The sequence below is a fragment of the Megascapheus bottae genome, chromosome 8 (assembly GCF_031878675.1).
Source record: "Megascapheus bottae isolate mThoBot1 chromosome 8, mThoBot2.hap1, whole genome shotgun sequence".
Classification (NCBI taxonomy): Eukaryota; Metazoa; Chordata; class Mammalia; order Rodentia; family Geomyidae; genus Megascapheus; species Megascapheus bottae.
Window position 1 is genome coordinate 29,108,678 of NC_143516.1, and position 22,461 is coordinate 29,131,138.

The following is a 22,461-nucleotide window of genomic DNA, read 5'->3' on the forward strand; positions in this document are numbered from 1 at the left end:
TAACCAAATGTTTGTTTTACACCTGGATACTTAGAGCCTATTTTCCTTATTTCTGAGTCTTGATCAGGTTCTAAGTGGGGATTTTGAAACCAGGAAGGTGAATAAAAGAGAGATATGCAAACAAAAATCCAAGAACCCCCACAGCTATAGAGCTTTTATGCTATCATTTTTACCTATTTCAAATTGCAAAATAATTGTCCTGAAAAAATCATGACAACTAAAATTTCAAATTCATATATATTTCTCAAAAATGTAATTTTTGACCTTGCATTATTTCCCAAATGTATAGTATCTCATTTATCTGTGATCAGATAAATAAATAAATAAAATCACATTTCTTTTAAATTTTTCTACATTTAAGAAATGTGACTGGGATTCAGTTTATACTATTAGTTTCAAGATTCCAAGTGTGAATTTTGTCTAATACCGTGAGATACAACTCACTGAATCTGAAGTACAGAAACAATTATTCAAAGGTTCTCTACTTAGTGGTATTAAAAAGCCATTCAGATTTCAAGAAATGGGAGATTAGCAATGTATCAACTTTCAGGTGGGCCACTCCTAAACACTTATAATTCATTTACTTCTCTGAAAATCATTATTCGAAAGGTTTGATTCACTTGCAACCTTACTTGGGTCTTAAATCTTATTACAAAGCACTTCAACCACTCATTCATTTCAGATCTACCATGAGATATGATAGGACTGTAGCACAAAAATCAATGAGGATATAGATTGAGTTTTTCCTAACTTTTTTCTTCAGTGATGCCCTTCAAACAGTCTATAAAATCTTTCTTACTGTATTATTCTTTCTTTGGGATACTTCCTCTAAAGACTAAGTTCATGAACTGAGGACATATATTCCGGTTTTTTAGTAGAGAAAAGGAAATGTGTTTTATTACTATTAATATCCATGAAAATCATTTAAAAAATCTTAGATTCTTTGCCAAGTATTAGCTATATTAGCTTTTATATAATCTTTGAAAATACAGGCCTAGAGTCACCAGTTTATCAAACAATATGTCTATTGCCTAGTAATTGATTTTCCTGCCTCCGAATATTCAAAGAATTGTAGGCCCTTTATCTTACTTGTGTAAAAAAATGTTCATTCTACATAAAAAAAATTAAAAAATAAAGCCATTAACAAAACTAATTGGGTTTAACTTTTTATGCACTGTTTTCATTTTCCCCCAATCTCTAAACAGTGTCCTTTGTATATGCCAATTTATAGGGCTAAAACTGTTTTATGATTCAAAAAATTATCTTATACTGATGTTTGTATTATTTATTAATATTGCCCACCTGAAAATATTACACAGAGGGAAATGTGATAAAGATTGTCTAAGCCAATAAAATATTTACATATTTCTACACATATCCAGAAAACTCAATGAAATTTGAACAACACGTTAACAAAAATTGTTCCAGAGTTGTGAGATTAAATATCTTATGCATCTATTTGCATTTGTTCTACTTGTTACTTTTGTATTTTTGTACATTTACTCAAGAGTATAATGTTCTTAAAATCAAGATCAATAAAATTAAACTATATTATGAGCCCATATTCTGTTCTTAGCTTTATTTTCCTATCAGTAACAACAACAATAAAAATAAATGAATGACCTTATTAGGACTAGGATATCAAGAAAGAATTTCATCTATTTGAACTGTGGTGTCACAGATTGGGATTCTCTTTTGGAAAGGAATGCGTTTTGCCTGGTTTCAGAATTGACATGTAAAAGTCCATAAAGGAAACATGGGAAGGAGTTAGCAGTGGGTAAGCAGTAATGTACTCACTACCTTATGAAGGTAACTGTGACTCCTTCATACATCATCCTGATAATACATTTTTTAAGAGAATAGAGTGTTAAAATGGGATTTTGGGCCCCAAATTGCACTGTTCATGATGGGTGGAAGGGTACACAGAAAGAGAAAATATAGAAGACAAATAAATGGGAGGAGAAGTAAAAATATAAATGAATAAAGAAGAAAAGTTAATGGTAGCCCAAATGGGACAGGGGAGATGACAAATGGTGATTATATGGGCACGTGCATTTTACATAGAGTCACTGCCCAGAAGAGATGTTGGCGGCCCCTCAACAGATGTGTTTGTTTTGTGAGAGAAAACCACACATGGGTTATCCATGTCTAAATGGCATTTTCTTTCCTGAATGTGTGCCTAGGAAATACATCTACCACCACAACTGTTATAGACAACAAAAATGGATCTGTGCCCAAGTCCCCTGGAAAGGTGCTGAAGAGGACGGTCACCGAGGACATAGTGACAACCTTTAGCTCCCCAGCAGCCTGGCTCTTGGTCATTGCACTCATCATCACATGGTCAGCGGTAGCTGTCGTCATGTTTGATTTAGTGGATTACAAAAACTTTTCAGGTAAGACCCTCAAAATTTGGATTTTCAATGAGAGGAAACAAAAGTCTCCCTAGTCGTAACTTTATTTTCTCTTCATCTCAAATTTGTGTGGGACAAATAAAGCATCCACCCATGCATGGTGCTCAGTTATCCATGTGGTCAGTCCATTGTCAGTCTTCTTTCATTGTCTTTCCTCCTCTACCATAGTCTAAGTTTAAGAATTCAATTGTTAATCACGTTTTTATAGAGTTGCTCCTCAATGCTCATGTTCTTTTTCCTTCCTTGTTTTCTTTTTCTAGTAGGCACAGAATAAGTAGAATTCTATTTCATTCTATATAGAGTTTCTTTTGCTATGGTGGCAATTCACTCAAGCCACCATTATTTATCATGCGCTTATTATATGTGTCAGGAAATGGTTGTGTACCAGGGGAAAAATACAATAAAAATATCACAAAGGGTAGAAAGTTTTTCGTTTAGTTTATGAACATAGAGTAAGATGCAAGTAACATGATTTCCCTCAGCTATATACCTGATGGGTGGGTTGTGGTAGACATTATTTTACAGGTAGCGGTAAGTTGAGTGATGTTGAAAAAAACAGAACGACTATTAAACGAAAATGTTATGTGATGTTGCCTAGATGGCAGACCACCAACTATAAGCAATAAATTTGAGCAAGACACCGAGGGCCTAAATTCTTTCCTGTCAACCCTACACACACAGACACATGCACAGATCATTTCATGAATTCTATGACCATCTAATACTAATACAGTGAATACTTTTAATAAATGCATTACAGAAACTAATACTGAAAGGAATTGGTTCTTTATTTATACTGTGTTGAGAGTACAATTGTCCACTTTCCACCAGGCATTGGCATTTAGTATTGTGGATATTAACTATATGAATGGCATTACATCTGATTGAGAAAAACCAACCTCTGTGTTGCTACTTCAGGATTCAAGAAGAATCTGAAGTGGTGCTTTCAGTCTCTTGGAGTGGTCAGTAGTTTCTGGACTCACCTGGCCATCAGTTAGAGCCTTCTTTCATCACTTTACTACCATCACACTTTCCTCCATTCTCTTTTTTTTTTGCCATTCCTGGGCTTTAGGCTCAAGGCCTGAGCACTGTCCTTGGTGTTTTCCTCAAGGCTAGAGCTCTATCATTTGAGCCACAGCACCGCTTCTGTTTTTTTTCTATATATGTGGTACTTAGGAATCAAACCTGGGTCTTTGTGCATGCTAAGCCAGCACTCTACCACTAGGCCAAACTTCCAGGCCTCCTCCATTGTCTTTTAAAGGCACTCACTCAATCTATTATGTCTTTCATCTACCCTCACTCATCTGTATTGCTTGAAAGAAATCTTCACAAAATATGCATCTGATGAAGTCATCTAGAACAGTTTGACAAGACATGCATCTTGTAAATCAACATATGTATCCCATTCCCAGCCATATTTACTTCTCTTCCTGATTGGGCCCAAGACAACTTAGAATGGCTGATTAGGCTCCTACTGTTTCCCCCACCTCAGCCTTCAATGGAGTAGAAAGAGTAGTAGTTCATATCTAAGGATGGGGACGGTGGCTTCACTTCACTTATATTGGTATAGACCTTAGCATTTGCTAGCTTTTTCATATTGGAAAACCTTTGTACAGCCACTTCTTAATTTTCATCATTTATAATATCAGGATTCTAATAGTACCTATGTAATAGGATTGTCAGAAAGATAATGAAATATATGTGAAGTCCTTAGAAAAGAACCTGGTTCACCATGTGTGCTGTATAAATATTAATATCACCAGGAGGAGAGGCTTCCTTTTCACTTTTATGTGGAGAATTCTTATTAACCCTTCAGGATCTCCACCTTCTGTGAAGCATTGTGAGATGTCATAAGGAAAATGGGCTGTACCATACTTGCATCCTCTTTATGCCTTATGGACACATATATTAGAAGTAGTTAAATTCTGTGTCACAAATGTCAGTTTACTCAGGTTGGTGTGTGTGTGTGTGTGTGCTGGAGATCAGGGTCTTGCTCATTCTAGGCAGTACTCTGCCACTGTATCCATTGGCTATTCCATCTCATTCAGAAACCTGTGTGACTTATGCAAGGAAAGGGCTGTTTTAGTCTTCATTGTATATGAATGTCACATAGCAAATTTTTATGATACATGACTGTTAAATGCCTTACATTATGAATAAATAGACTTACAACATTTTATTTCATCAACTTTTGAACTTGCCATTAGCAGTTAGTAAAGTTGTTTTAATGGAATTCAAATGTATAAAATACTGTTCACAAGATGAAAGTTTACTTATCCTATTTTGTAACAGTTATTTTTACTGATTAACAAACTGCTTCATAAAGAGAGTGAATTAAAACACCAATAAATATTTGTTTTACATTAGTTGTTGTCATTAGGAATGTAGCAAGATAGTCTCTTCTGAGGTTGCAGTAAGGATGATGGCTGTGGTATGACTAATAGAACTTTTATTAAGGATGACTTACTCACATGGCTCTTAAAATAATTTGGTGTGTTCTCACAATGTGGTAGGTGGCTTTCCTCAAAGGAAGTGATCTGAGAAAGAACAAAGCTGATGTCACCTTGCTGTGACATAGTCAACACTGACTGAATAAAAATAGACAGGTGATAGGTATACATTGAAATTGCTGTAATTGCAAAAGAAAAGAGTATGGAGCAGGATGACTTGCATCATGATGCCAGGTTTAGAGAGGCAAAAAGATGCATCACACAAATGGATTCCAAATGAAAAAAAAAAAACAATCCCAGAAATTCAAATTTTAAAGAGGAATGCTTAAATTCATCTAGTAAAAAAATTCATTAAAATTTAACCAATCAATTTCTGGAAACAAAAGAATATAAATTTTATAACAGTGTAATTATAGAAAAAACTGTACCTTATACTATTCCTATATAGATGGTGCCCATTCATTTATATTAATATTCTAGCTATTCAGGAGGATGAAATCTGAGGAGAGAGGCCAGCCTCATCAGAAAAGCACTATGAGACTCTCATCTCCAATAAACTACTGAAAAAAGCCAGGATTGGTGCTGTGCCTCCAGTACTAGCGTGCTAGCCTTGAGCACAAAGAGGCTCAGGGACAACCACCAGACCCTGAGTTCAAGCCCCAGAAATGGCAAAACTAGGTATTTTTCATTGCAAGGTGAAGGTATATTTTCATACTGCACTGGTTTGAGAAGGATAACTATCCTCTCAGTAATGTCATAATTCCATATTTTCAGCATGTGATCTGAATTACTTGTGTTTACATGTCTTCCATGAAAATGATTTTCAAAGTTATATGACTTGGAATTTGTATGTTATTGTCAGTGAACTGCAATTGATAGCCTACCTTCTATTCTGCAAAACGTGTGACTCTTGATTGTTCTTAACAAGTAAGATGAATTTCGGGCTACCAAACAAGCAGACCAAGAGAGAAAATGTCACCTGAATTTCTTCCCCAATGTAATGTCCAAACAATATTCAAGTAATACTATTGTAATATGTCAGGTTTGATGGGAGCAGCAGGAATAGTCTGACTGACACCGAATGGGGATTTACTTGTGGCATATAAATTCCTGGGAGCTGATTAAGCAGTTTGTGGAGAGCTGCTGCAGCATTTATGAGACAGAAAGGAAGGTCAGCAGACTGGAAATTGGGAAGGGCAGATGGTGGACACAGAGACGGAGACAAAGGACAATCTATGACCTTCATTTGTCTCTCAGCACCTCAAATTACGATGACATGGAGGAGTGGCCAGATGAATTGGCATTGAACTGCACAAGTACCTGAGAAGGTTTTGGGGCTGTGGGGAGACAGCACAGCAGGAGCTGGGGGCGGGAGGATAGATGTACCAGGCTGTTTCTACACAAGGGCAGCCAGCATGTGAGCACAAAAACATGTACCATGTCAAGAACACCTGCCCTACAACCAACCTTCAGACAAGGAGCATTAAGCTCTGTGATGACTCCTTCTGACTTCCAAAGGTTGCACAGTTTTTACTTCATGCTCAAAGGTAAGATATATTAGCATCCTGATATTATTTATATTGCCTTTACATTTTTCCACAGGTGCTGTAGAAAAGTCTAAATACAGCAAGCTGACATTTTCATAATTGAGTGCAGGGGTTCATCAGGACTGCTAGAAGCCTGGCCTACAAGATTCTGTAGATTCAACCAGCTTCATAAGCCCCTCTAGTAAACAGAGAGATGGCTGACAATTCAGAACTCCTTGAGAACCAGAATAAGATGACTTTCATTGAATTACAAAGGCATTCTGCTTTGTGAAGTCATGTTTCTTTCCAAACAATAATCAGTACAAACAGGATTTCTAAAGAAACATCTACAGATTAAGGCATGCTGGTGAACATACAGCAAAAGATGATCATAAGTCTTAGCTTTTCCTTATAATAGAAGAAGGATCTTTCTTCACTGCATCCACCCCAGGAAGCATTATTATATGGTTATACAAAGGTTCCTTCTATGCATGTTTGGCAAATTCTATAAGCATCTCACAAACTGTACTTATCTCAAACTGTTTTGTAATTATTAGAATAAAATAATCTATGTAACACATAGATTCCCGGCACACACAGGAAACACTCACTCATTAAATGCAATATGAATTTTAATCTTACTAGAGGGGAGTAAGATCAGTAATGTGAGAAGAAAGGCAGCAAAGACATAATGATAGGGAGCATCAATTTCTTATGAAAATCTTGCAGACATCTCCTGGATGTGCCTTTTAAATAGATTTTCTAATGAGGTATGCCATTTATCTATGCTCTTGGAAATTAATTTCCCTGATTTATTTTCTTGGAACTTAGCCCAATTAAGCAGGTGCAGTTTGTCAGGCTATGAGTTTAGCACAGCAAAATCATTTAGGGAAATCCCAAAGTCAATCTGAAAGTACAAATTTAACATCTATGTACCTGTATATATTCATCATTTCTATCTGTCTATCATATATTTATCTCATCTATTGATCTATCATCTATCTATCTATCTATCCATTCATCTATCTATTACTCTGTGCATAGAAATGTGTTGGTGTCTGCACATATATGGACACACTATTATGTTTTAGGATCAAAAGACTGAGACTAAATGCAGCATCATTTTAGACCTTATTAATTCTCATATGAACTGAGGTTGTGATAATGGTTAACATTTTTATGTTTCTTATCCTGATGTAATTCTTAATGTCCATATTTTCTGCTCAATGTCCTAGTCTTATTGGTAACTGTACATTGGAAAGATGCTCTTAAATTCAGTTTTCAATCTACTTTGTAAGTACCTCAAGGAAGCAGAGTCTATATTCTAATGTTTCTCAGACATTAATAATTGCTTATTTATCCTTCATGTAATAAAATGAAAAAGGATAATAAAATCATGTTAATTTTAGAGTTGTACACTTAATTATTGGATTATTTTCTTCTGACATTTTGGTCAAAATTTCCTGTTGAGATTATGGTGAAACTTGTCACATCATTTTTCAAAACAAGGTGGAAATTTGACAGTATGAGGTCCCTAATGTGTTGTTGGCCAAGAGTTTCAGAGTCAGGAAACTCAATAGCATGAAACCAATGTTCCATTCCAAAAAAATCTATTGTTCAATCATATTTATGTGCTCACAACCAAAATTGTTGGCTAATTAGTTTAGCACACAGAGTAGACAAACAAATAAAACAAACAAGTACAAAAAATTTAAAAATGTGTCAACAAAAGAACCTACTGACTTTAAAACAGAGACTAAGTAGGGGAATACAGGCTCTCCCAGAGGAACATTGGCTCCAGATCCTGTCTCTATCAGCAGCTATGAGACCTGGAGAAGATTTAGTCTCTGTACCAGTTTATTGACTGTAAATAGTGGTGCCTGCTTCTGATATCGGCTGTACACACTGAATAAGCTAACACATACAACACAATTAAAATTTTACAAGGCATATAGTAACTGTTAGGTAAATTATGGCTGCATTTTTTCCTGTATTTTAATCGCCTTGATTAAAATACAGAGACATATAGGCATGTTTCAAAAAGATAAGTTAATTAGATGAGTTTCAATTTTTAATTATCATGTGAATGTACATAAATTCTAATTGCACAATAGAAATTCATTAAGTGAAGTATTTTATTTATTGTTGGGGGGATTGGCTAACCATGCCCAAATAATTTATTAAATTATATGATATAATAAGCCAAAACTTTATAACAATCCAATATACTTTTTGAAATGATGAAAAGAAATTAAAATTAATTTCACAATGGTCATTGAGAAACAGAATGGCTAAATAGAATACATATTATAATCAAAAATTCCTAGGATTAGCCCTACACCTGTTGAAATAAATATTTGTTAAATAATTATATAGGCTATGATAATGGATGTACTATTCCTAAATCTCATGTATATCTTCATGCAATATACAATATTGTATATTTAACAAATAAGGCATCTAACTAGAATGATATTTTGACTAATCTTTTGCTGTGAGAAAAATGAATTCTAACAATGTTAGACAGATATCTATAAACCCATGAAAACTCACTTTTCTATTTCGTATTCTATGTCTAGTGCTGGGGCAGAAAGGTGTGGTGCTAAAACCCTCATCACGAGAGGTGCATCTGACACTCTGATAACCAAAGATATTGTGAGAAGAGAAATGTATCAGATTTATATAATCAAAATTTTACATTATACTCAGAAATATATACCCTAAGTCCAAGGTAAACTTTGAACTTAGATGAAGGAAGCATAGAATCTTACTCACATATGATTGACTATGGAAGTATGATCTAACAGTAATAGACTGAGAGTAACTCCATGACTGATAATCTGCTAGGATTCTTTTGGATTCTTTATATGATATTCTCTTCTCTAGGCATGAGGTAGAATTCCTTCTTCTGACTGAAGGCCTCATAGCTCACCATCAGACAAGGTAGTTCATGTAATTTCTTTATGACTGTTCCTTACCTAGAATTATGGTAAAACTTTTGATTCATAGTTCTAAGCATTTGGGCTAACTTAACAGGGACAAGTTTGTATTGCTATGTCCTACTTTTCGGAAGAGAATAGAGTAAAAGAAAGAAAAAAAAGTGTAAGAGAATACCAGAAAGCTTTGGTTTTTAGCCCTTTTGTCTCTGTTCCATTCTTTGAGATACCTTATTCTCATTTCCAGTACTAATATTGAATTTAAAAATTAACATGTACTTATTTGAGAAAAGGAAAGCAAATTAATGTCCAGTAAATATAATACAGTTTTCTCTTTTCACTGACTACTAGACGTAGTAATATGACACCTTAGCTTTCATAATTTTAACCTGAGTAAAAGCCAAAAGTTGTAAGCATATTTTATTATAAAATATAAAATGCCTTTTATTTAACATGAGTCTAGGTCCAGTTAGCTAGTGAGATTCCTTTCAATATCTGCAACCCAATTTTGCCAGCAAATCTTGGTTGATTTGGGGTCATATTGACAAGAAGAGGTGAAGTGTCCACTTATTTGTACTCAGTAATATTCCTCATCACCTCAAAAAGTTGCAGTTGAATGGTAGTAGAGAGAAATTTAAAATTATTAAATTTTAAAATGCTTATGTAATTTTCACTCATAGTGTTTGTGTTTAATTTCTTTAGTTTCCTCACAAATAAACATTTCTAAACTACTGAAGTAAGCTAATAGTAAAAATGAGTATGGGAAATTTTCAATTGAGAAAGTTTTAAAAAGCAGAAAGAAAATGTCCATTCCTCAGATATTGCAAGGCAAGAATTGGAGCTACTGTATGTCTATTCAAATGTAAATTAGCAAAGTAACAGCATTTCCATCTTTACTGAATAAAACAATTAGCTCACCAGAAAGTGTCTGTAAATCAGGATCCTAATTTTTCTTTCATTTAAAAACATCTGAATATCCAACATCTGCAAGTATTCGGTTTTCTGAAAATTGCAAATCAAGTGGATTTTATCTTTTACAATCCAATCAGCTTTGGGAGCTTTTGCATTCTATCTTTTATTTTTCACACAATTTTTGATCTTTTGGTCCATTTGGGTGGCTGTGACAAAGCACTTCAGAACAAGAGAAATGTATTTCTTACTGCCCTAGACTCTGAAAAGTTCAAGATCAAAATGTTAGCAGGGTAATAAAATCAGATGCTTTCTTGCTCTATCTTCACACAGTGAGATGGGGTATACTGACTGATGTTTTTCTGGGGTAGGAGTGGAAGAGGGTGATGAGTCTTTTATCAAGGCACTAATCCCATTCTTGAGAGTTTTGCCTTTATGGCCCAGTCATCTCCAAAGGACTACAATATTATCGCTAATAGATTAGGAACTGGTCACAAATTTTGTGTGGATGCAGACTTTCAGAATACATAGAATTGGTGGAAGAAGGTAGAAGGAAGGTCACTTTATTTCAATATAAATAGCATTCAGAAGATGGAGAGAAAGAAAGGGAGGATGGGATGAAGGGAAGGAAAGTGGGAGGGAGGGAGGGAGAGAGAGAGAAAGAGAGAGAGAGGGAGAGAGAGAGGGAGAGGGAGAGGGAGAGAGAGAGAATATATTCAGGCAAGAATGTACACATGTAGTAAAAATGACAGTAAAGTTGATTTAGAAAATGAATACATTTTCCATCAGTAGTCTGAAAAATGGCTTTCTCTAGGGTGAGAGTGACAGTTTGTCTTTGAGAACTGAGTACTTTCTGAAATGGGTCATGTAATATTCTTATCAGTACAGTCTAGTACACAAGATAAACAATAGTGTCAGGATGTTTACAGAATGATTATGTACAAATACTTAACTGATCCTTAGGTCAGGCTTGGGTCATTGATTGTGTTAAACATCTATTATAGTACAAAATAGAATAAGGATCTGGGTTGAATCAAGCTACGGAGAGTAACTAAAAATCATGTGGCAATGTTCCAGGACTCTGCTGGACTATTTTAATTTTAATGGAAGTGAGGAATTTTTAATTACAAAGTTTTTTTCATGTCTTTTTTCCATTTTAAGATAGATAGAAATAAACCAGACCCAAAGGAAAATAGGCTCAATGGTTTCCCTCATTTGTAATAATTAGTACATATCTAGGACTCTCCTAGCAGAGGACTACAATAGCTCAAACCTAGATACATAAAACCATATAGGATGAGACCAAATGAAAGGATATGGAAACAAGAGCTTTATAATGTGTGATTGCTGTTCTTAATGTGCTGTGTTATTTCTCATCTCTTTTGTTGCCCCTCGGTTAACCTCATATTGTTATAGTAACTGACCTTGTTATCTGATATATTGTAAAAAAGATAAATAGATAAACAGATAGACAAATAAGTAGTTTATTACCTCCTTCCCTCCATAAACAGATATATAGATTAGCTAAAGAGAAAGAAAGGAGAAAATGGAGACACACATGGAAAAGATTATGGTTGTCTGGGAAGATGTATTTTGACACGAAATAAACATTATTTCTTAATGAAGATTTAGTTTTTTCATATATCTTTATTATAATTAATAGAAGGGTTACATTATATTCACCAGGTAGAAGGTGCATTACTTCACAAACATTGATACACTTTCTCATGTCTTGGACCCCATTTCCCTCCCCTCACCCCCGCTCCTCATCTTGTTGTGAAGATTTAGTTTTAAAGATGCTCATTACTCTTAAGGCCATGTGACTGTCTTGGGCCATAATGTATGGACAGAACTACAAGACATTATAGAATTCAGCTGAATTCTATAAGGTCTTCAAAGCAGAGCTCACACCAATACTCCTCAGGCTCTTCAACAAAATTGAAAATGAAGGTTCTTTACCAAACTCATTCTATGAAGCCAGTATAACCCTCATCCCCAATCCAGACAGAGATTCATCAAAGAAAGAGAACTATAGACCTATTTCTTTGATGAACATCCATGCAAAACTTCTCAACAAAATACTGGCCAACCGTCTACAACAACTTATCAAAAAAATTATACACTATGATCAAGTAGGATTCATCACAGGGAGGCAAAGCTGGTTCAACATACGCAAATCAATTAATATAATTCAACACATCAACAGGAGCAAGGACAAAAATGACATGATTGTCTCAATAGATGCAGAAAAGGCATTTGACAAGATCCAACACCCCTTTATGTTAAAAGCTCTGGAGAAACTAGGAATCCATGGAACATTCCTCAACATAATAAAGGCTGTGTATGACAAAACCAAAGCTAGTATTATACTTAAAAAAAAGCTAAAGCCATTCCCTCTAAAATCTGGAATGAGACAAGGATGCCCACTCTCTCCACTCCTCTTTAACATAGTAATAGAATTCCAAGTCAATGCAATAAGGCAAGAAGCAAGCATAAAGGGGATCCAAGTAGGGAAAGAGGAAGTAAAACTATCCCTCTTTGCAGATGATATGATTTTGTATTTAAAGAATCCTATAGACTCTACTCCAAAGATCCTTGAGCTGATTCAAAACTTTGGAAGAGTAGCAGGTTATAAAATTATCCCTCAAAAATCAACTGCCTTGCTCTACACCAACAGTGAGAGGAAGGAGGCAACAATCAGGAAAGCAACTCCTTTCACAATAGCCTCAAAGAAAATAAACTCCCTAGGAATTAGCTTAACTAAGAATGTAAAGGATCTTTTTGATGAAAACTTTAAAATCCTGAAAAAGGGAATTAAAGCAGAACTAAGGAAATGGAAAAACCTCCCATGCTCCTGGATTGGTACAATCAACATCGTGAAAATGACAATCTTGCCAAGTACTATCTACAAATTCAACGCAATACCCGTCAATATCCCAATGGCATTCTTTAAACAAATAGAAAAGGCAATCCAAAATTTCATCTGGAATAATAAAAGACCCCGTATAGCAAAAACACTTCTTAGCAGAAAGAACAGCGCTGGAGAAATTTCAATACCAAACTTTAGACTCTATTACAGAGCTATAATTATCAAAACAGCTTGATACTGGCACAAGAACTGGCCTGAAGACCAATGGAATATAACTGAGGACCCAGATATTAAACGACAAACCTATGGCCACCTAATCTTTGACAAGGGAGCCAAAAAAATACAATGGAAGAAAGATAGCCTCTTCAACAAGTTGTGCTGGCAGAACTAGTTAAGCACCTGTAGAAAACTAAAGTTGGATCCTTCTTTGTCACCCTGCACTAGAATTAACTCCAAATGGATCAAAGACCTGGAGGTAAAAGCTGACACACTGAAAACTTTACAAGAAGGAATAGGAGATACACTAGGCCTCCTTGGCACAGATCGAAACTTTCTTAATAAGGACCAAGAATCACAACTCAGAGAAAGGCTGGATAAGTGGGACTGCATTAAACTGCAGAGCTTTTGTATGGCAAAGGACATAGCTAGTAAATTAATTAGGAAGCCTACAGAATGGGAGAAGATCTTCACCAACCAAACAAAGGACAAAGGCCTCATATCTAAAATATATCAACAGCTCAAAAAATTGAATCACTCCAAAACTAATCTCAAAGTAACAACCATCCCATTAAAAGATGGGCCAAAGACTTAAAGAGAGTCTTCTCTGAAGAAGAAACAAAAATGGCCTATAGACACATGAAGAAATGCTCAACATCTCTGGTCATAAAAGAAATGCAAATCAAAACAACTCTAAGATTCCACCTCACTCCAGTTAGAATGGCCAGGATCAGGAAAACTAATAACAACAGATGCTGGAGGGGATGTGGCCAGGAGGGATCACTACTTCACTGTTGGTGGGAGTGCAAACTCCTTCAACCACTATGGAAAGCAGTATGGCAGTTCCTCAAAAGGCTAAACATAGAGCTCCCCTATGACCCAGCAATTCCACTACTTGGCATTTACCCAACCATCCAGAAACTAGGGCATATTAAATCCACTAGCACAACAATATTCATTGCAGCATTATTCACCATAGCAAAGATATGGAACCAACCCAGATGCCCCTCAGTTGATGAGTGGATCAACAAGATGTGGTATTTGTACACAATGGAAATCTATGCTGCTGTCAGAAAAAAACGACATCACCCCATTTGTTAGGAAATGGGAAGACTTAGAAAAAAATCATATTAAATGAAGTATGCCAGACTCAAAGGAACTTAGACTCAATGGTTTCCCTCATTTGTCATAATCAGTAGAAACCTTGGGCTCTACTAGCAGAGATTTGCAATTGAGCAAAACCTTGATACATACGGCCATATAGTATGAAGCTAATTGAAAGGACCTCCAGGATATTGAAATAAAAGCCATATAATGAATGACTGTTGTCTTTAATGTACTGTGTTGTCTCTCATCTCTTTTTCTGTCCCTTGCTTATATCATATTGTTACAGTATCTCATTTTGTTATCTGATGTATTGGATATATTTGTATTTGATTATTTGAAATTGGATAGGGAAGGGGTGAAAACCAAGATGGGGGGGGGTGAGGAGGCGGGTAATGGGGACTAAGACATCTGAAAGGGTATCAATGTATGTGAATTAATGCACCTTTTATCTGGCAAATATCATGTAAGCCTTTTATTAATTACAATAAAAATATATTAAAAAAGAACTACAAGACATTCTGTAAATGTCTTCAAAATCTCTACTCATTCTCTCATTCTCTTTAATATGCTTATTTGTTTTCTAACTTGAAAAATGAAGTAAATCTTTCTTATTTCCCTATATCCCTTTTTATCCAAAGCATTTTTCTTTCCTGTCCTGCTTCAATGATACATTTTACTATCATATTACATGACCTACTTATTCCTTTCTTCCACTGAAATCTATCCTTAATCAATGCACACTTTTTAGTATATTTTTCTTGGGAAAAATTGTCATATTATAGTTCTTAACTACTGTATTCTTCTTAAAATCCTTGAACTCACTTTTTTTTGTGCATTATCAGTTGCTTACCTCCACCAGAAAATGTCACCTATCATGTTTTCATTGTGGTGGCTTCTGTTCCCTAAATGAGACATGTGTGATAAAAGCAAGCTGCCACAGCCCAACATTTAGCCTGCTTCTTTAACTGTATGGCTACGGTATTAGAACCCATCCTCCAGTAGAAGGCATGAAGACTTAAAGGATACAGGTAGCAAATAACTTTAAATAATTAAATATGTGAGGCAAATTTGGAGAATATCTGTTTTATGCAAATCAGAAGTTATTTTTATTTTAAAGGAAAATGTAGTTCATTCGCATGTATTTTCTTAGTTAATCTCCTTTCCTAGAAGTTTGCTTACTCCAATCTTCCTAATTTTTCTAATTATGTGCCGGTATTCATTGACGCTTCAAACTAAAGGTCCTGTCTATGCTAATTATATATTTTGCTAGTCATGTTTTCCTATATTTCAATCTTTTCCTTGACCCCACAGACTTGAAAAAACTAATTTTTGTAATATAAAAGAAACAGAAAAAATAGTATGAAATCTACTCTCTTCACAAATTTTGAAGGATAGCAGAATTACTGATTATAAGCTCAACGTTGCATGACAAGTCTCTGAAATACATTCACCTTGCTTAAATAAAGCCTTTTCCAATTGATGAAAACTCCCGATTTTTCCTTCTCTCCAGCTACTGGCTACCACTGTTCCACTCTGATTCTATAAGTTTGACAAATGCAGCAACCACTTCTAAGTTGAATCATGCAGTATTTAACTCTCTGCATCCATTTTGTAAAGTAAGAACATTGAATTCCTTCTGTGCTTTTTCCTATCCCCAGCACCCTTGAAAATTCAGTGAGTGAAAAGGCCCACACTACTTGTTCAACATCTCTGACTCATGCACTCCATGCATTTCTTACTCTACTTCTAATGTTACCCAACATTTTCATGAAGTAGTCAAATACAGTCCTGCAATATTTTGCTCAGCTCTCATTCTAAACTAAGGTTGCTGTAAACTGCAAATACTAATTTATTATACTCTATTTACAAATTCAGGTGTGTAATATTAAATAGGAATATGTTTGTAAAATAATGGAAATGTAAACCAAAAAGTAACCAAGTGAACCAACTGAAAACTGGAAGAGAACAGCACAGAAAGGGATGGGATAAGAGCAAAATTTATTTTAATAAGGACCCAAATGGTTTTTTGAACTGTTATTGTAAAGATGATGTACACAATGGTTATAGTTCCATAAGTCAGGAGATTGAGTGCATCTCTTTGTGAACACTGTCACACCCACTCATGTGTTTTTTATATATTTTTATTGTAATTAATAGAAGGGGTAAATCATATTCAACAGATAGAAGGTGCATTAATTCACAAACATTGATACCATTTCTCATGATTTCCCTCCCCCCACACCCAGCCCTCATCTTGTTTTCCCCCTTCCCTATCCTATTTCAAATAACCAGATAAACATACATGCAATGTATCAGATAACAAGGTAAAATGCTGTAACAATATGAAATAACCAAAGGACAGCAAAAGAGATGAGAGATAACATAGTACATTAAGGACAACAATCACTCATTATATGGCTTTTGTTTCTATGTCCTGGAGGTAGTTTTAATGTTAATATGTTTGTAGTTTTAAGAAAGTCAGAAAATAAGAAATAAAAGTTTAAATTATATGGAAAGCAATTGAATTAATTCTGTATTAGCTTAACTACAAATGACATAAATGACTTACTCAAAAATGCTTGGTAAAACTCAGTTCTATCCACAGGATGACACAGCTCAAGAACTAAAAAGACATGAACTGAGAAATTTCTTCACTCTATTATTTGTTTTTATTATTTGGTAAAAATAGACATTAAATTACCACTAGGAATCAAGATTTTCAGTGTCAGATTAAACAGATGTAAGCATAAAAGTATAGAAGAGGAAATGGAATCCTGTATTTACAAATTGGAAGAGTAAAAACATATAGTTATGGGGAATTTTCTGGGTTTGCCTATTCAAAAAGTTTAGAAGCTATGATATTCAAGCCAACAAGCACTTCTTGCTGTCTTTAATCTCAGAATATTTCTTAAGAAAGAACAGGATTTTGGTTAATGTTCGGCTTAAGAAGGAAACAAAATTTGTTTTGGGTTTGAGTGTGCATTTGCATGTATGTGCATGGTGTGTGTGTGTGTGTGTGTGTGTGTGTGTGTATGTGTGTGTGTAAGCTTCAAGTTAGGAACTATTGAAGATGTCTGGGGAATACATATGCAATGTGGTATATTTAATGATCTTGAATTAAAAATGCATGGATCTGTCATCATCATATCATCCTGTTTTTCTCCTTCCCTTCCCTGACTCAAATAAACAAATAATATGTATACAATGCCACAGGTACCAAAGTCAGATACAGCAACAACAGGGGATAAACCATAAGGTGGGGGAGAAGAGTAAAGAGATAATCTCACATAGTACATAAAAACAACAATCATAAGGAAGGATGAATTGGTGTAACAGTGATAGTCACAAGACAATATGTTGGAAATGATCTTTACCACTTGGGAGAAGGTGGGGGAAACAGGGAGGAAAACATAGGAAGGGTAACCGTGTTCAAAAGTAATGTACTCATGGCTTCTGTGAACATGATGGTCATAGCTAACAGTAAAATTGCGGTAAAGTTATGGAAAAAAAAGTAATGTACTTTTTACCTTATGAATGTAACTGTAACCCCTCTATACATCACCCCGATAATAATAATTATTATAATGATAACTGGAATATATCTATCTAGAACCCATGTTTAATGGTTAGAAAAACTTGCAAAAAAAAAAAAGAAATGGAAAGTTGAAAAGAAGGCAAAAAACAAGTAGAGATAGCCTAATGTTGAAGCTAATTGAAACAAGGTTTGGTGGATTCATATGATTTTTAGCTATGTTTCAGAATTTCTTGTCTTGTTCTGGATTAAATCGAGCAAGAGGAGTCACTGTGGGCCCGGTCTGGGAGCCGAGGGCAAGCGGGGACAGGCACTTTGTGTCCATGGCAGGTCACTGCCAGGAGCCACACAGTGGTCTGCCATGAACCACCGCAATCTTGTGTTATGCTTGGCTAACACAGCTGCTGGGACTGCAAAACGCCAGCTCTTTCCAAATCTTTCCATTGACTTCTCCCACTCCGGGGTCAGGTGCCTGTTTTACTCTACACATGAGGGCAATAGCTTCTCCTGAACAAGTAACCACTGATGCTGAAAGTTCATCCTTGAAGGTCATGAAACAGAAAGAGGTTACAGTTTATCCTCAAGTTTCAGTTCATCTCTCGGGTAGGGTGTAATGGCTTTGCTCCCTCTAATCCACTCACCCAACCCGTTGTTTCTCCTCCTCACCCTCAGCCCCTAACATCACATTCAGAAATATAAACTACTGAAACTTTGTCAATTGCATAGAATGAAATCCAAGCAATATGGCATTCTTAGCTGTCATTCCCAAATATTCTGTTTCTCTGGTCAAGATGTGAACGAAAGTGAATGTAAATTTTTGACCTTCTTCTATCCTCCTCTTCCTTTCTCCTCCCTTCCTTTTCTATCTCTTTCCTGCCTCTATCCATCTCTCCCTCACTTCTCTTTACTTTCTTCTGTTTCTCCCTTCCGTGTCTTCTCCTTCTCCTTTCCTCTTTTTCTCCCTTCCTTTATTCTCCCTTCCTTTTACTCACGTCTTTCTCTCTCTCTTTGTTTCTTTCATCTCTCCTTTTGTCCTCTCTCCCTTCCTCTCATTGTAGTTTTGCTTTGCATTTCTGTGTTGGACAGAGATATTGAAAATTTCTTCATGTGAACATTGGCCATTCTTTTTTTTCCTTTTCTCCTCCCCCTCCTCCTCCTCCTCCTCCTCTTCTTCCTCCTCCTCCTCCTTCCCCCCCTCTGCTCCTTCTTCTTGCTAGTCCTGGAGCTTGAATTCAGGGCCTGAGCACTGTCTTTGGGTATTCTCAAGGCTAGTGCTCTACCATTTGAACCATAACACCATTTCCAGCTTTTTCTGTATATGTTGTACCAAAAACTCGAACCCAGGGCTTAGTGCAAGCTCTCTACTGCTAGGCCACACTCCTGGCCTTATTGTCCATTCTTTTTTCTTATTTTTCAGTATAGTCTTTTTTTAAGTCTTTAGCCTACCTATTAATGGGGTGATTGTTTCTTTGAGGATTTATTATCGGTTTGTTTAATATTTTTGAGCTCTAGGTATATTTTTTTTATATGAGGCCATTGTCTGTTATATATACCTAGTGAAGATTTTCTCCCAATCATTGGGCTTTCTATTTATCTTGCTAGCTACATCCTTTATGGAACCAACCCAGATACCCTTCAGTAAATTAATGGATCAAGAAGTTATATTATATATATATATATATCACAACTGTGCTTCCATTAGAAAGAATAACATTGCCCCAATCCTAAGGAAATGGGAAGGCTTGAGAAAAAATTCATATTAAGTGAAGCAAGTCATACCCAAAGAAACATAGGCTCCATGGTGTCCCTCATTTTTAATAATTAGTTCACATCTAGGATAGTCGTAGCAGTGAATCACAGCAGCTCAATGTCTATGTGCTTATGGCCATATAAAATGATGCTAATCGAAATGAATTCTAAGATATGGATACAAGAGGTTTTTCTTTGTTTTATTTTCCATGTACTGTGTGAAGTTATTTCTTTTATTTGTTTTTCCCCTTATGGTTGACGTCATGTTGTTTGTGTACATGACTTTGGTACTTGGTATATTGTATATACATTTATGTGTTTATTTGAAATAGGGAATGGAAGGGGAAAAGAAGCATTGGGAAGGGATGGGAGTGAAAGTGAGAGAAAAACATGGGAAAGGGTATTAATGTTCAAGAAATAATGTACCCACTACCTGATGAATATGTGTCACCCCTCTATACATCACACAGCAATAAAATATAATTTGAAAAATTGATGCTAATTGAAATGAGCTCCAAGATATGGAAATAAGTGTGCTTTTTTATGGACTGTGTGAACAACGTTTGACAAGAAATGTACTCATTACCTTACTTACATAAGTGTAACTCCTATGCGCATTACCTTTCCAATAAAATTAAATTTTAAAAAAGAAATGAGGCTCTTTATTGGAAAAGCTCGTTTTAGTTCAAGAAATGGTCACTATTGTGGATACAGGAAAAATACCAAACGGCCTAATGCTTTTCTGAAGCAGAAAGCATATTACAACTATGTGGTTTCTTTCTGTGTGATTTTAAGAAAAAAATGGGAGAGCATACAATTCTAGTAATAATCCATTATAAATGTGTAACACAAGAAAGATTTAAATAGATCTTTCTACTAAAATATTTAAAAATAGAAGTGTGGGTCCACATATTTTGAATTTTTGCCTACCTTGGATTTATCTTCTTCTTATTCTAGTTTCTGGCTTTACAGTTAGTTTAGAATAAAAATAGAAAACAGGAAAGAAGAAAAGATATGGGAGGAAAGAGAAGAGAGAATATAAAACCCTAAGTTCCAGCGGTAGTGGTAAACATTGAAAAAAAGAACTAGATGAAAGTTTTAGTTGCATTGTTTATTTTCTCCATTGATATGGTTTGGAGATGATGTCTGAAGAAGTTTTCCTCACGACTGAAAATTAGAAGGTAGTCACATGCTAGAAACTTTGCCTTTCTGAAAATATTCTGATTTGAACATACCATGTACCTGGAGCAGCTAAGTTCTCACATAGCCTTTAAGCATGAGGATGATAAAATGGCAGCTATTTAGTAGGATTTTATTGTGAACTTCCTCACTTAACACTTTTAAAAGACCAGGAACAAGGAAATATTCTCCTCTACTTTAATCATAAAAATTCTGTTTCTAGTGCACATGTACTAGAAATAACATAGTGATATAAAGCCTTTAATGGCACCCGCACAATCACGATTCTTCCATAGAATTCAGAGGTCTCAACGTCAATTAACAATTCATGCCCTTTCTCTAAGGTTTAATCTCTATATTCAAATTACTATTTTTTCACATTCTCATAAAACTCTCTGGAATGCAATAAATTAAGATAGAGGACATGAAGGTATATTACCAGTAATCACAGGGACAGGATTCCAAGAAATAACTATCTTGTCATGTGGGATCACTGCTCATCTGTATTGTTCTCCAACCCCACAAAATAGAACAGAAATTTACAAATTTCCTTAACAATACTTGACTAGGATTGTGAGTGTAGCCTAACCGTAGAGTGCTTGCCTAGCATACATCAAGTCCTGAGTTTGACTCTTTGTGTACCACATACACAGAAAAAGCCAGAAGTGGTTCTGTGGTTCAAATGGCAGAGTTCTAGCCTTGAATAAAAAGTGTCCAAATAGAATGCCCAGGGCCCTGAGTTCAAGCCTCAAGCCCCAGGCCTGGGGGAAAAAAAGAATACTTGACTCATTTGACTCATTTTTCCTAGTCAAAGCCAATGATAATTCTTTCCATTTTAATAATGCAAAAACAGTTTAAAGTAAAAAAAAAAAAACTGAGCTCCAAGTCCCTATTCAAATGTGACTCAACTTTCTTATTTGCTCCTAAGGTCACCAATGACATCAGTCACATTCTATCCAAAAGGATCATTAATCAGTTGTCAAGTTCTTAAACTTATCAGTGCTGTTGACCACTTGATCACCCTAAATCTATTTTCTTTCTATTGCTCACTTTTGAACACTCTCTTATAGTTCCTTCTCCGAATCTATTGCTGTTTTCTTCCCATTATCTGTCTGTTCGCTTTTAAATTGTGAATTTTTCCTGGGTTCCCATTCTTTTTGATGTAATGTCATGCATAGGTTTCCAACCTTGTTAAATTCTCAAGCTCCTCGCTTGAGGTAGAACTTTGATTTGTTGATATTTATTTACTTTTTTTGTTTATGTAACACTAGGATTTGAATTCAAGAGTTCACGTTTGCTAGGCAAGCACTCTATCACCTAAGCCCTCTTTTATGTAATTTGAATGTTTCGTATAGAGTTTTGCACTTTTGTCTGGGCCAAGCTGGGCTATGATTCTCCTATCTGTGCCTCCGATATACTTGGGATAGCATGCATGGACCTCTATACCTGGCTTGTTTTTAAAAGAGAAGGCTTCAGTACCCTTTTTTCCATATTAGCCTCAAACCTCATTCCCACCTCTCATTTTGATATCTTTTGTTGATGCTGTTAAACTGTGTGTCTAATTTCAACTGGAATTT

The 22,461-nt window shown here is 35.4% G+C and overlaps 1 protein-coding gene across 1 annotated transcript in view; it reads left to right on the forward strand.

The window, feature by feature from the left end:
• The first annotated feature begins 2,152 nt into the window (after positions 1 to 2,152).
• The window catches only part of Trdn (triadin), a 59,731-nt gene continuing 39,422 nt past the window's right edge, over positions 2,153 to 22,461 (forward strand). Inside the window, exon 1 of the mRNA XM_090337752.1 lies at positions 2,153 to 2,393. Coding sequence (XP_090193878.1) covers positions 2,153 to 2,393 — 241 coding nt within the window. The remainder of the gene's footprint in view (positions 2,394 to 22,461) is intronic.